We start from the raw sequence: 14,785 nt of genomic DNA, 5'->3' as shown, positions 1-14,785 counted from the left end.
GGTGTACTTACTTTTCCACAGAAGAATATCACATTTATTGATAGTTCTGTTGAATAAATGATTGAAAAAGCAATTTTCCTTGTGGTTCTGTTCAAGTATATCAACTTTATTAAAATGTTTCAAATATGATCAAATGTTTGCTTATTCAAATAGGTCAAAAAAGCAAACAATTTCCAGGAGTTTACTTATAATATGCACTCATGTAAAAAAATATTTTATATTTGTTCATGTGTATGCTTTTCAGATCCTTGTCCTCTGCTGGCCTTGCCTCAACATCTATCCCACTGACTGGAGACCAACAGACTGACGCAGATATATTGGCCTTCATCAAAGCCAGACAAAATCTGCTCACCAGAACAGGTATCTCATTCACACACTGACCAAACTTGAAAGACTTTGATATTTACAGCAAGTTTTATTATACAGTTTTGTAACAGCCCCATGAATTGCCACATGATACATAAAGGGAAAAACATCTTCCATCAAATCAGTTTTGATAAACAATAAGCACTATATAGAATTACTAATACAATGCTCAAAGTAAAGGTTTTAATACACTTGATCTAGCTGAGTTTGTTGAGGGAAGTGGTGTGATTGAAGTGGCGAGTTGCTGTTTGAGAAGGTAAAACTATATAGTTGGTTATTTTTGATGCTTGTGGGGTTAGTATGCTGGACTTAATTAGACCTGCCCCTTGAGTGGATGGTACACTTGCACATGGTAGGCTTGCTGCCCAAGCCTAGAACCTGTGTTCTCTGGGAGTGGCTGAGTGGTGTTTGAAATGTTGATGGTATGTTTTAGCTGTTGATAGCTGGTTTAGATGTCTAGCTGTTGAACCTGAAATACTTGGGTTTGGCTGGTACTACAATAGAATTGGTTAGATATGCTGTTTGAGGTAGTTTGACTGAAGTGCTTAAAGTTGTTGTTGGAGAAGGTAAACAGCTAGAGTTGGATAACTTTTCCTGCTCCTGGTTAGTATTCTATACAAGTCCCTTGAGTACATAGCATACATTCATATTTAAATTTTTTTTGTGTGTGAGGAAGGAATACATTATAGCTGATTGGACAAGTTGCTCACCGAGTTAGTTCATTAGAAGTGGTTGAATTTGCTGGATTGAAGGGATAAATCATTTGCACAGTTGTGCGTGTGCTATTTGAGGGGGTGGTCTTGTTTTTTTAGCTATCAAAGTTTGGATTTATTGGTTAATGTAATGTTCTTGCAGATATGAGCTGTCTGGAAAAGTATCCTTGAACATGTGGGTATTGGTGGCTTTGCATGCTGTTAATGAAGTTAGCCACTTTAGCTTCTTGAGTTTGCTGCTTAATGTTGTCGTACATTAGAATTAGATAAAAGCGTTTTTAGGGGTGGTATGATAGAGTTGCTGTTTGAGAAGTTCAAGTGCTAGAGTTAGACAGATTTGCTGCTTGTGCTGGAGGTGTTGATTGATCTGTATCTGCACCTTGGGGGGATGGTACACTTGTACATTTTAGAATTGCTACTTGAGGAGGTGCTGTAGTAGAACTTGCTGGGTTTGCTTCTTGAGGGACTAGTACACCTGCACATATTAGGGGCGCTGCCTGAGAAGGTAGTACACTAGAATCTGTGTGTTTTGGTACTTGTGGTATTACGATGCTGGAGTTGGCCTAGTCTGCTACTTGAGGTATCGTTAGTATATCAGCTCTGGAGATGCTTGGGTTTACTGTTTGAGGCAGTATTATACCTGCAGGTATTATGCTTGGATTTGCTGCTTGAGATGGAAGTGTTAAGCTAGGAATGGTGTGGTTTGCTGAATGCTGGGCTTGTACTTTAATGTACATGAGTTTGGTGGTTTGAGGATGTACTACATTAGAGGTTGTAAAGATTGGTGCTTGAGGGGGTAGTGTTGTAGTAGTACCATTTGCTGTTTGAGATAAATCTATAACAGGTTTGAAGTTAGTTTTTGGAGACGGTATGACACTAGAGCTGGTAGGGTGTGCTGTTTGAGATGATAGTACACTAAATGTTGAAGTATTTGCTGATTGAGGGGATTGAACACCTGTGCTGTTTGGATTTGCTGGTTGGGGAGGTAAGGCAATGTTCTTCTTCACATAATGTTTAGCTGTCATCTTCCTCATGAAAGAAATCCCAGCATTTCTAACAAAGTCTCTGATTTTCTGTATAGTTCTACCATTCAGTACAGGTTGCTCCATCATTTGGCAGCGTCGACATTCCTTTATCGTAGCCAGTCTTCCATAGTAAATGTGTTTTTTGAAATGCTTCATGATTGCAATCTTCTCTTCTCTTGTCCACAGTACTTTTTTCATGAGTACATTGAGTTGCTGCTCAGCCTGCTGCTGAGCAGGTTTTCCTGCTTAAAAGAAGTTAAAACAAAAGCTCTTTATGTAACATTCAACGTGACCCAAAGATTGATAAAGATCTGTATAAACAGTCAAAATATTTACAAAATCACTAGATAACAGACGGCTTAGAAGTAATTGACACATTTGTGGAAGTCTCCTATGGTAGACACAATAGATATTAGTGTGCAACCCTCTGTTGAATTTTGTCCTGTCTTGCTGTTTTCTTACCCATATTGTTTAGTACTATTATGCTATTTTATATACTTATTTGGCTTGGGTTGTCATGCATCCTTCTTTTATATTGCCTTTATGTTTTCATAAATTAAAAAAAAAAAACATTCAGGAATCAAAACTGAGTTTTATAACGATCGGGGTTACAACAGTGCAGCACCTTCTATAGACGTACCTTTAGGCTCTTCAGTTGTATCCTGTTCCTTATCTGTAGATTCATTTTCCTGTTCCTTATCTGTAGATGCATTTGACTGTTCTTTAGATGTAGATTCATTTTCCTGTTTTTTGTGTTTTGGAGCAGGTACATTACAAATTTTCTTAGGGGTTTTAGGGATGGTCTTCATTTTCTTAGATAACAGTTGTAATGCAAGTTCACGTCTTGCCTCCTGATCTTGGAGAAATGCTTTTTAACAGGAAGCAAAACATAGTGGCTGATGTGAATGAAATGATTTGGGAACATAGTCAAATATAACGCATACTGGAATGGGTTAAAAATGGATGGTCCATTATTCCGTTAAATTACACAAGACATGACTGTAAACATTCATAACTAAAGCATGAGCGTAGATGTCAAAGTCTTAGCCTCAACCTCAATTACTTTTTTTTTTGTCTGTTTTCAGTTGTTTTTTTAATATGGCGGCACATGAAACAAAACATATTGCTCATGGATAACAAAAAGCATATTCCCCATCTGCAGTCATGTTTTCCACTGTCTTTACAACTGTCTCTACCAGTACAGAAAAAAAAACAAACCTACCATCGTCTTCCTCGAAATATTCATCTTCACTGTCACTCTCGCTGATCACAACTGAAAAGGTATTTCAATTGCCCTTATTTGCAGTTGTTTGGTGAAGTGGCAAATACAAATATATAAATAAAAATAAAAACCTATCAATCAAAACAAACCAATAAAAGAAATATTTATCTAGATTAATTTGCATTATTACAGGCTAACATTAATTAATAAGAACAGGTACATACCTGGTAATGCAATGTCATCTAGAGACTGTCCAAGCACCTCAGCTGCACTTCCCTTCTCGATGGCCAAAATAAGTTTGCAGATTTTGGCCAAGCGAGGCATGGCCTCAGTTTGCCTGTAGTATTCTTTACGCAGGCTTATATCATGGCCGATGAACTTGGCCAGCTTCTTTAGCTCATGGTTCTTCAAGGTGAGGACTTGGCAGAGTGTAGAAATGTGTCTGCTGAACTTGGTGGATGTCAGCCTATCTGGATCCATCGCGCCACACTCATTGGCGCAGATCTGCAGGGCATTTTCTCCTCTGTAGCACCTGTTACTTCTGGGTTGACCAAACACATAGATGTTGCTTTTGAAGACACTGCATTGGTCTCTCTTTTCAGTCAGGAGCATAAGCGCGTTGACCATGTCTGGAGTTAAAATGATCGGTACGAATGCGCCCATTTTCTGTCTAACCAAGATTTTGCAGTAGTCTTCACAAAACACCTTTTCCAATTCTGTTAGTGCCTCAGAGCTTTCAGGAGCCTGCAAAAGATCCCTCTCCTGGAAGCTTTTGATGGTCATCTGCGAGACTTCTCCATGTCTGCGATTAAACATCAGGATTTGTGCCAGGGTCACTTTACAAAGGTCAGCATAACTCTGAGCAGATGGGGTTTCCCTCAGTTCCTTCGTTGCACACTGTGCAGCCTTTTCCAGATAGCAGTGAAATATTCTCACATCATCGACAAATGGCAGTAAAAAAGACTTGGACTGTACGCCCAAGTGTCTTTGTTCGCCTAAAGCGAACTGAGATTGTGCTTTATTAAAAAGCTCCATAAATGTGCTCGTTGCCTGGATTAGTATTTTGTCTCCAATTACAAATGCTTTCTGTGCACTCAAGACGCAGTATTTCCTCAAAGCCAATCCAATTCTGCGTGCAAGGCTTGGTATTGTGAAGCATTTTTTTTCCTCATTAAATTCAGCAATTTCTTTGACTGCTTCAGTAACCAGTGAAAAGCTGGAGGGTTTTATAGCCTCTGCTAGGTTCCTTATCGCAAATCTGTTGCGCAAAAGGAGCAAAAACTTTCCAATGCATCTAACGGTTTGTCTAACAAATGCGTGTCTTTCTTTGCTATTGCCCTTCTTGTCGAAGAAATCTTGTGCCAGTTTCAAGATGTACTCGTCATTCCGGATGGTCTGTGCAACTTCATCCTGATGCAAATCACAAAGCATTTTCTTCACGTCTTCTGAAATGTGTTTTAAATGCGGGCATTCGGATAAAGCTGCCAAACCCAAGACAGATCTTGAAGTCTTCTGCGTGTCTCTTTCAGGGTTAGATGTGCAGCGTCTCGCATGCTTCCAAAGTTCTTTACGCATATAGAGCCCTTTACAGTACATGCAGTATTCAAACTTCTGTGTGTCTATATCATCTTTTGGCTTTCGTCTCAATTTTATCAGTCCGGTGCCGTTAATAAGAACCAATTTGTTATGCTGGTAATTCCCTCTGTTCCTTAGTACTTCAAGGATGTGTGACCTCTGTTTTGATTTCTTCCGTAGCTTAAAAGCAGTTGCGATCTCAATGTTGTCTTTTCTGTGTAATTTTAAATGCCTTGCTATTTTTGTGCAAGCCTTTCCACAAACAAAACAGAAGTTAAGCTTTGTAGCCTGAGTGACAAAATGATTCTTAATCAGTGGCGTTGCCTCTTGGTCTATTTCCTTCGAGGCGAGTGAAGTTTTAGCCTTCTTTTTAGGCTTCTCTACATCAGAATCATCTTCCGAGTCCGTGTCAGAGTCAGGTAGGAATTCTTCATCTGATGAGACCATTTCATCATTACTGTCCTCGTTGCTAAGGTATGAATCTTGATCAGCTTCGGATGACTGAATAGAGAAATGAAAGGAACGCTGGTAAATTATGTAATGTCAAGCAAATATCATAATATTTAAAAAAAAAAAAAAAAAAAGTAACAATATTTATCATAGCACTGTTGAATTCTCGAATCTGATTGGTCAGAAAGTGTTGACTAGTTGAGTATATCAGCACAGCTCTGACAATAGTAATTCAAATGATGTGTAACTGTTCCTATAGTAACAGTACATTCTTAGGTTATGGCAAACATTTAATGTTTCTGGAAGAAGTCTCCAGTGTCAGCACTTTGTAAAAGTCCTCAGGACAGGGGGCGTTTCTTGGGAACAAGCTGGGTTTTTTTTGTCTTATTAATTCAAGAAAGAGGAAAAGAGAAGCTGGTGAGGGAATGACTGTACCTCCTATAGCAGAGGTGATAACGTCCTCTCATTCACATTTCATGACAATACAAACTATAAATGGTTAAAATAATCAATTTGGAGGGGTAACAGTAGCTTGTGTTGCACCACATCACACCACCCCAGTGTTGAAAACCGAATGCCCCCCAAGTGTTTTATTCCTTCCATATTACAGTCACAAAAGGAGCTCACAGTGTGTGGTTAAGGTCGTACTAATGTTGAGTATAAACATCTAATAACCAGTTCTGTGAGTGTCACACAGTACACCAAGAAAAAAAAAAAAAAAAAAGCCAGTTCTTGTTAGGCATCAAGTCATACCTGTGTAGCATTCTGAATCTGAGAGGAATCAGTATTACACTGCTGCTGTGTCTCTTCACCAGCCTGCTTCTGCATGGGAAAGACCTTACCGACTTACATTGTTCACGTGCCCCACCTTGTGGCTACTCTATGTTTCTGGGCTAGACTGCCCATGCAGATTATTTCTTAATTTAGACTTAGTTTAGAGCACTATAGGTAAACTTTTTTCTTTAAACTCAGGTCCAGTACTTTATAGAGAATCAATAATTAATACCTGTTCTTCTAGCTGCATTTCACATGGTTCATCCTGACACGTGGGCTGCTCTTCTTTATACGTGCTCTGTAGGAGAATAAGAAAATAAGACATTACTGCGAGTAAAGGAAAACCATGTACTAATTGTAGTAACTAAGTGTTACTTCTTATACAACTGTTTTAGGGATTTAAAAAATAATAATAAAAGATAAAAAAAACTTTGAAATATTATTATATTCAGATCTCGACCTGTGCAGCCGACACTGGACGAGACGGTTCTTCCACACAAGGTTCAGCTTCCATTCTACACTGTTGCTGTTCCAAGATCTGCATTAATAGTTTGGAAAGTGCAGGAAAAATTTATTTTATTTAATTAATTTTTTTTTTTTTCAGTTTGTAACTTAATTCATGTTAGAGATTGTGGCATGACACTGCAGACAGACGATTCAAGAGAAGAGTAACCTGTTCTGCCTCTTCATTACACTCCATCTGTCCCACCTCATCGGTCATCTGCAACACAAGCATGACTTCTTTCATAAAGTGATCACAAATAATCTATTCTTTTTTTGTTGAACAGGTTCTTCTAAATTAAGGACAAGAACAGCTTTAGACCACACCTGATTTGTTAGCTGAGATTCAGCTGCTTCTTCATTACTAGAGGTCAGCTGTACATCACTCATGAGCTACAATGGAAATAACAAGAGAGGAATGATTTTGAAAAGTAGCATGACGCTTCAAAGTGCTCTCAATGAAGAGCCATGCATTTAAATTAGCACTGTGTGATGAGAATCTTCCCAACTTTCAGCCCATTCCCAACTTTTTTCACGTGCTTCCAGCTGACAGAAAACGAAAAGCAGAATGGGATCGCTAGGAAATCTAAATAGAGGATACACAAGGATGCTAAGAGAGCTAGATAAAAGCCTCTTAGAAAACGAAGTGCAACCAGTTCATCAACTTCATGGAATAAGTAGGAATTATAATACTGTTATAATGTAACTGTTTAGTTTCAGTACATATACTTTTTTTTTTTTTTTACCAGGTCAGTGAACTGGTGTTAAATTGGCAAGGGTATACATTGATTTCTAATGCTACTGGTCTACGTATAAACCAACTGAGATGCACCAGATAATGTGAAGATAAATAAATGTTTAAACAAGAAGCTATACTTGTTGAGAGGTAGCAGGGTCTTCACTGATCCTCTTGTCCTCCTTAAACGGTATCTGTAACAAAATTGTATGTATATACAAACTTCAGACTTTTTTTGTTTTGTTACTATGATTTAAAAAAAGAAAAAAGAAAAAAAAAAAAGAATGTAGTTGGAAATGAACAGATTTCAATGCGAGGTTTAATATATGTAGAATTCTGTGATCTATAAGGAAATCTGTGTTAATTGAATCAGGGACCCTGGAGCAACGAGGCAGCAACACTACAGACTGCAACACAGCTTGTTGATTCAGCAATATAAATAGGTTTGATCATTAAGAGACTTAACAACTACCTGCTGAGTTACTGGAGTTAACTGGAGCAGTTGAATTTCACAGATTTTCTGCAGCAAATTGACAGGTTTAATGAAATACCAAGATAAGTCCATTTTCTAAACTTTCGTATATAGCTTCTGCCATAGCTGAAATAATGTAAAAACAGGAAATCAAAACTGATGTTCTGATGTCAGACACTGATATGGAATATAGTTCCAGATCATCTTTTCTACAGATGTATTCTGCACACGAGTGACAGGTAAATACTGTCAGTAATGCATTACATCCATTAATTAGTATAAAGATGTGATCACAATTTACCAGAAATAAACCATCTTACTTCTTCTGTTGTCTGAGTAGCTTTATCAGCTCGCATCGGCATTTCTTCTTCACACTCCTTCTATAAATCATTAACAATTAGACTATGTCTCAGTAACACTATGAACATATTAAAGGGATGTCTTATAACTTTAGTGCCCACTGCTGCCTGTGAGATGAATTACGATTACAGTAGAAGCAATGACAAATGCCCCCCCCTTTCAGTTCTGTAGACATATATTATGAGCAAATATAGATTAAATTAAATATTACAGAAATACAAAAAGTAAGAATTCTTGGGCAATTTCATAGTATTGAAATGTAACCTGCTTGTCAGTTACACGTGTTACATATTTGTATGGCTGAAATTCCCTTTAAACCACATGGTTTAAAGCTATTGAAGAAAAACTATTATTTCAGATGCTTGACCAGGTTGTAACCTTGATCCTGGAGCAGTTCATCTGCTGTTTACAATGATAAATCCATATTAAAATCATACAAAAAATTTATAATTCAACCACTCATTCTTGAGATATCTTGCTAACAGGGATCTCAGACAGACTCACAGATGAATGGATTCATGGACCCGAACATGTAAAATATAAAAATCTGAATTTACACATTATTATCCTTACATGTTTGGCATCCAAAGTCAGATATACATCTGTAAATAATGAGCTTTTGTTATTTTTTTATTTTATTTTTTTAATTAAAAGCATAGGGTAGTAAATGAGTTGTAAATGTATTCAGGTTTTTATGGTTCTAGTTTCCTTTTTTACTAGCAATGTAATGCCATAGCTCCAAAACTAAGGAAGCAAACGTCAGACAACTGTCTACATTTGGGATGTGTGGATATTTTGGGGAAGGTAAAAATTTCCTTACCTCGTTCATGGTCTGTGACGGCGTTGTTCCCTCCGTACATGCGTCCTGCTCTTGCTGACCTATTGTCTGACAGAATCAACAGTGCTTTCTCAGCACATAGAACAGAAGAGCTTTTACACCAAGTACAGCAGACAGATTGTCTAGCAACCCCACTGCTTCCTCTACAATACCTTTTGTGGCATGTTTATTACCACTGCTCAAGGCTAGAGTGGTAAGAAGCTCGCTTTCTGCACAACGAAATCAAACAAAACCTTTCAGATACTTACTTGTTCTGTAGTGTCTGATTCTGATGGCGGCTCCTCACGCTCCTGCTTAAAATAATCAGGTTATCACAACGCATGATCATATTCTCAATGACAAATTCACACGATAAGAGAAGAAAAAAAAAAAAAAAAAAAGACCTCTTTCAGTTTCAACTGAGAAGGGTTCTCCATACACAGCCACTGTAAACACATAAAATGTGTATATCAAACATATAATCAACTTTTTCAGAAACAGATCTACATGCGAGACAAATAGTATCGCAAACAAGGTTTTGGAACATGTGTCATAGATCATTTTGATTTCTACCTAGAAATACGAACTTGAAACTTACATACTTGAAAGAGAAGAAAACATTAATAAAGAATGAACTAATTCTTTACAGTATTTTTTAAAAATGTAGAACATTTAATTTCATTATTTTGAAGGCATCTTTGCTCTACAGTATTTCTTTGCATGTGCGTAAAACTTTTGCAAGTACTTTACATATGCAATCCATTTTTTTTAGCAAAAAAAAAAATAAATAAATAAATAAAAAAAAAAAAAAGGAACTGGAAGGTGCAAACTCTTCTTGTCCTGAAGATTTCCCCATGTCAGAAAACTTACTGTTACAAAACACTTACACTGGAGACTCTTTCCATAAGTCTCCTTACAGAAAGCTTCCTCATATCAATGATTTATACATTCTTCTTTTTTAAGAATAACATATAAAACATATTCCACCACCAACTCCCCGTAAATGAGTTGTGACTATGGAAATGTGAATGTATTAGAATGACAGCACTAATATAAACCCTGCACAAAATAAGCCAAGGTTGTAGGCCTTGGCCATGTTGTTCCCTGTGGTGTTCATTCTCCAGTGGTTGGCTAATCATATTTATCCAGGTGTCCCTGTTAATTCTGATGCTGGCCCTGTCCTGTGGCTTCTTTGTAGTGAACCATACCATCCTGTATACAGTATGTATTGTAAACCTCTGCACTTTATACAGCCATGCATAAATTATCCCATGTATTATCTTGCATCACTACAGTCTCACCTGTATCAACAATACAGTATATACACAATATATACCAATACTGTATATACAACAAAACCTGATTAATCTGCACTCACCGTGCCTCTGCGCCAGGGCAGGTCATAACCCCCATAGTCGTAAGTGATCTCCTCCCCTGACTGAATGTCCCGCAGTGCAAATAAACACAAATGCGGGATGCGGCTGATAGAGATGACCTTCACCTTCGCGTTGGGATTACTATCATCATTAACAAGCCGCCCGAGAGATCCGTCATCCACTGAAGCATCGATACTGTAAATATAAAAAAATATCCACTCGTGATAAACGTGAGAATCACGTGCGCACTCACACACACACTCACTCACAATTTCAGGCATGTGTGGCCCAATCAGGTAAAGCAAGTTTTCCTGACTCTTTCTGCATAATGTCTAGTTTTATTACTCTTAACACACATGATCCAGTTCAAAAACAACTTGAGGATGAGCTGACAGTGTCTGACCATAAATCTAACCCCTCAGTTCACATCCCCTCTGAAACCTGCCTCTGTTTACAAAAGACGTGCAGTTCAAAATTCCATATGCCTGCGACTATTGTACACATTAAGCTGTAGAAATATCTACAGCAAGCGAAATGAAATAACTACACTGATGTCTGTACATTTTCATATTAACTTGCAAAACACCACCATTGCAAGGTAGTGATCTAGTTCTCTAGCTATACTGCCAAGGCTGCTGATAACGAGATATTTTTACTTGACTACCATCTTCACTGGAGTGTATACAGCATGTTTTATGTTTCAGTGTAAATTATTTGGTGATTATAATAGTTATAACTAAAATGTGCCATACTGAAAAATGTATGACTAAACAAAGCTGTCAAACATAATTTATGTTTATACTGAAACACATTGAACCCCACACTCAAATGAAAAAGTACCAACCCAACCCCAAATCCTCACAAACACACCCTGCCAGTGAAAAGAAAAAAAAAAGAAATCCCCAAAGCAACAGGATGGGTTCCCTTTTTGAATTTAGGTGTCAATGTTGTCTAAGAAAGATTTCCTTCACCACTGTCACCTCTAGCTTTCTCATTATGGATTTAAATCTACATCTATACGAGAAGGTATTTTGAGTAATGCAAATATGATTTAATACAATTGGCAATCATAACTGTTGGACTCCCTTCTTAATTGAGTTTAATCTAATTTAAAGAAACTGCACATTCAATTAAAAAAAAAAACTACCGTATGAAGTTACTTTTAAATGTTTATGGAAGCAAAAAAAAGAGAAAAGTTTTAATGCTGAAAGTCATATTTTCTTAATGACATTTAAACACGGCTGAAGTCATAGCATTGAAATATATTTGAAAACTGAATTATTCCCAAATCTTTATTTGGGAACTCTGAAACCATGAGCGTAACCTGGCCTGGGCATTCAAGGTTGTAGCCCTGAAGATTTTTTCTTTGGCCCGAATAATTCTCCACTTGGAGCGGTTCGTCACTACTTAACTGAACGGCAGTAAAAGAAGACGGTGGTGTTGTCATTTTGTAGGCGAGACCAATCAAACAAGGTTTCCAGGAAATACTTATTGACTGACAGCTCTCAATTCTCAAATGCTAGCTCACACAGTCATTTAGTGTAAGAGAAATGGATATACGCCAATTTTTAATTTTTTAATTTTTTTTTTTTTTACCAGTAAAGGCATTGAAACTGAAACACTAACCTCCTCTCATGTTGAGCAGGACAACAAGGTGTGTAAATGTCTATATGAGTTCCAGTTTACGTGAATATGAAATGAGCAGAGCATAAGAACAGTTAACGTACTTTCATGGCACTGTAGCAGCTAAACCCACACACTGATAGCTTAGCTGTGCCTCCCCTTGGCTAACGACACCAAACTAGCCTAATCTCATATTAGATAACCAAAACATTTTATATTTAATCTGTCTGGTAGTCCTACAAACTAGTGATGGGAAGTTCGGATCATTTTACTGACTCTGATTATTGAATCTCGTTCAGCATAATGAACGAATCTTTTATTCCAAGTCGTTTCAGCAGAATATAATTAAAAAGTTACATGTTAAATTCCCCAACACATCTAGTACTTACGCAAACGATCACATTTGGAATAAAAAATAAACTATAGGCTAATGAAGCCAAGGCTGAGATATGAGAAACAGAAATGATTAATTGCTTAGCTGGTCTTCAGGCTATGCTGTCTGTTAATTCACCTCACCTCGTGATCCGAGTCGTTCTTTCTTTTGTCACATCTGTTTGCCGGAAAAAGAAATGATTAGTTCACCTCTCGAGTCTTTGGGTCTGAGTCGTTTGTTCATCACATCACAGCTCCACAGCCTGAATGCAGTTGGGCTGTGACGTGAACAAACGAACGACTCGAGAGGTGAACTAATCATTTCTGTTTCCTGTACAGAACCTATGGGGATGTTACAGCGCATGCGTGGTCCACACAAAATGAACGAATCATTCTCGAAGACAACTTGTTCCCAAATCATATTAAAGATTCGTTCAAAATGAAAGAATCGTTCATGAATGACTCGTCACTACTGCAAACAGCAATGACACCTGAGGCAAGTTTTATGAGAAATTCACTTTTTGTCCAATTTTCACATTTTTAAAGCAATGAGCCCTCACATGCTTAACTAAATAAATAAATAAATAAAGTTTATTTATAAGTATGTTTTTAAAAGTTTTTTGATGGAGAAGAATCTGAGCTCAACCCCGAATGATGAACAGTCCAGCTAATGCTGGTTTAGTTTGGATTATTTTGAAAATGTGAGTTTTCAAATAAAATAAAGATACTATAAATTTCAACGAGGTTAAAAGAAAACCATAAATACAGACCTTTTCTTGCAAATTTTACTTTCAAAGTAATATATTTCTATGCTATAATGCTATGACTTCAATGGCTTTTCAAATGAAAATATTTGTCAAAATATCCTTTGCTTTCATGAATGCTACCATACATATGGCAATGAGAGACATAATACTTGACTTTAAATGCAGTGTATGGTGTTTTAAGGTTTAGTATTTGGCTCTTTTTTTGGAGAGGGGGCAGGGGGGACTTGCTTTGAATTATCTTTGACAACTCTGCTTACAACTTTATCCTGCCAGGTGTTCAGACCCTCTACAAATAATCTGGACCAGGTGCATTTTAGAGTACTTAAACTGTTCAGAACATTGGAACACCTGGACTTGAGTTGAGAAGTCCTGACATAAAGCAGCCTACAACTCGCTAATTCACAGCCTGGTGCACTACCTGCACAGTATACCTACCAATAGCGTGTGTTGTTATATATAAAGTAGTATGAATAAGCATCAGGGCTGCATTCGCCTGCCTCTCGCAGAACTCCTCTGTACTCCACTATAAAACTTCCCTCCTCAATCCACGAGCTGGCAAACACTCCATATCCTACAAAGACAACATTTAGCTTGATGCAGTAATAATTACTTCTGTTCAGTAAAGCTTCGATAACATTACGAAGGCACTATCTACCTTTAATAACATTTATAAATCTGCTTTCCAGATTGCTCTTGTCTCTTCTTGCACACACGTGCTGTTTAGCATCCAGAACTGGATTTATCCCTTTGCCCACTGAAAAGAAGAGTCCAGAATATGATATTAGTCACATCAGATATTAGATACCAAGTGTTTGTTTAAAAGACATGAAATTTAACTTCTGTAGTAGCTAAGACCTTTAATCAAACAAACAGTCACTGCAAAACCGTTTAGCAGAGCCTGTAACATAACAAATCCCCATGGAAAATTAAATATAAATATAATAACATGTTTACTAGAAGATAACTTTGTTTTCTAGAATTTTGTAACGTTTCTGTGAGACTTACTTGCGAGCACATTCGCAAACACCGACCTCTTTAAAGCAGTAACCGAGAGTTTTAGTGAGCCACGGGAACGTGATACGGATTAGCCAATCGGCGGCGCTTATGTAGGCGCATACTAAAAACGAGGCCGCTCATTGGTCCTCTCTGTGTTTCCGTTTTTGCTGAAAAGCTTGCGGAGAGAAGTGCGACTTTTTAATGCGCATTTTTTAAATATATATGTTCACATCGTTCGCTGTGTGTTTAGAGAACCAAACACATTAGTATTTATTCTCGTAAATGCACAAAGAGCTCTCGCTCACACACACACACCGGGCGGTGAGCGTGAGTCTGTGTCTGTGTATGTGCGCGTGCGCTTCTCTCCTCGGCCTGTAGGTGATGTGAAGTACAGAGTGTGTAAGATAAAACCCAGCTCCCACTTGCGCGCTCCGACACTTCCGGGTTTCAAAAAGTCAGAACCGGCTAGAATAATAACAGAAAGTAATAGACTTATAAGTAATAGACTTATTTACATTATTAATTACTAATAGCATTTATACATTTATCTGCAATCGTGCCTTTTTAGAACATTTATTTATAGTGCTTGCTCATGATTCAAAGTCTATTTTGACATATATCATATAATTTATTTTATACA

The 14,785-nt window shown here is 37.5% G+C and overlaps 2 protein-coding genes across 9 annotated transcripts in view; one reads left to right on the top strand and one right to left on the bottom strand.

Moving 5' to 3' along the window:
- Positions 1 to 14,785, top strand: part of kif6 (kinesin family member 6) — a 103,128-nt gene that overhangs the window by 83,809 nt on the left and 4,534 nt on the right. The window contains exons 21-22 of one of the 2 annotated variants that reach the window (XM_017476612.3): positions 245 to 360; positions 6,914 to 8,165. In XM_017476612.3, coding sequence (XP_017332101.1) covers positions 245 to 360; positions 6,914 to 6,957 — 160 coding nt within the window. In that variant the 3' untranslated portion in view covers positions 6,958 to 8,165. Of the gene's footprint in view, positions 1 to 244; positions 361 to 6,913; positions 8,166 to 14,785 lie in introns of those variants that run through there. The other variant, XM_017476613.3, reaches the window with a different exon arrangement.
- LOC108270188 (uncharacterized) lies at positions 396 to 14,514 on the bottom strand. Of its 7 annotated transcripts, none has more exons than XM_017476605.3 (19): positions 14,155 to 14,514; positions 13,805 to 13,903; positions 13,585 to 13,720; positions 10,390 to 10,582; positions 9,416 to 9,457; positions 9,281 to 9,322; positions 9,015 to 9,080; positions 8,155 to 8,214; positions 7,835 to 7,882; positions 7,503 to 7,556; positions 6,954 to 7,019; positions 6,799 to 6,846; positions 6,586 to 6,663; positions 6,358 to 6,423; positions 6,105 to 6,173; positions 3,551 to 5,402; positions 3,327 to 3,377; positions 2,745 to 2,972; positions 396 to 2,346 (listed from the first exon to the last, which is right to left on the bottom strand). In XM_017476605.3, coding segments are annotated over exons 1-19 (3,903 nt in total). In that variant the 5' UTR covers positions 14,156 to 14,514; the 3' UTR covers positions 396 to 1,642. The 7 variants fall into 7 exon arrangements, with proteins under 7 accessions (XP_017332094.1, XP_017332095.1, XP_017332093.1 ...); XM_017476606.3 differs by having other exon boundaries at positions 396 to 2,349; positions 8,155 to 8,211; XM_017476604.3 differs by having other exon boundaries at positions 396 to 2,349; positions 14,155 to 14,513.

This window comes from Ictalurus punctatus, chromosome 9 (assembly GCF_001660625.3).
Source record: "Ictalurus punctatus breed USDA103 chromosome 9, Coco_2.0, whole genome shotgun sequence".
NCBI lineage: Eukaryota > Metazoa > Chordata > Actinopteri > Siluriformes > Ictaluridae > Ictalurus > Ictalurus punctatus.
The sequence above is the reverse complement of the archived record's forward strand: the minus strand, read 5'-3'. Positions and strand labels throughout refer to the sequence as shown.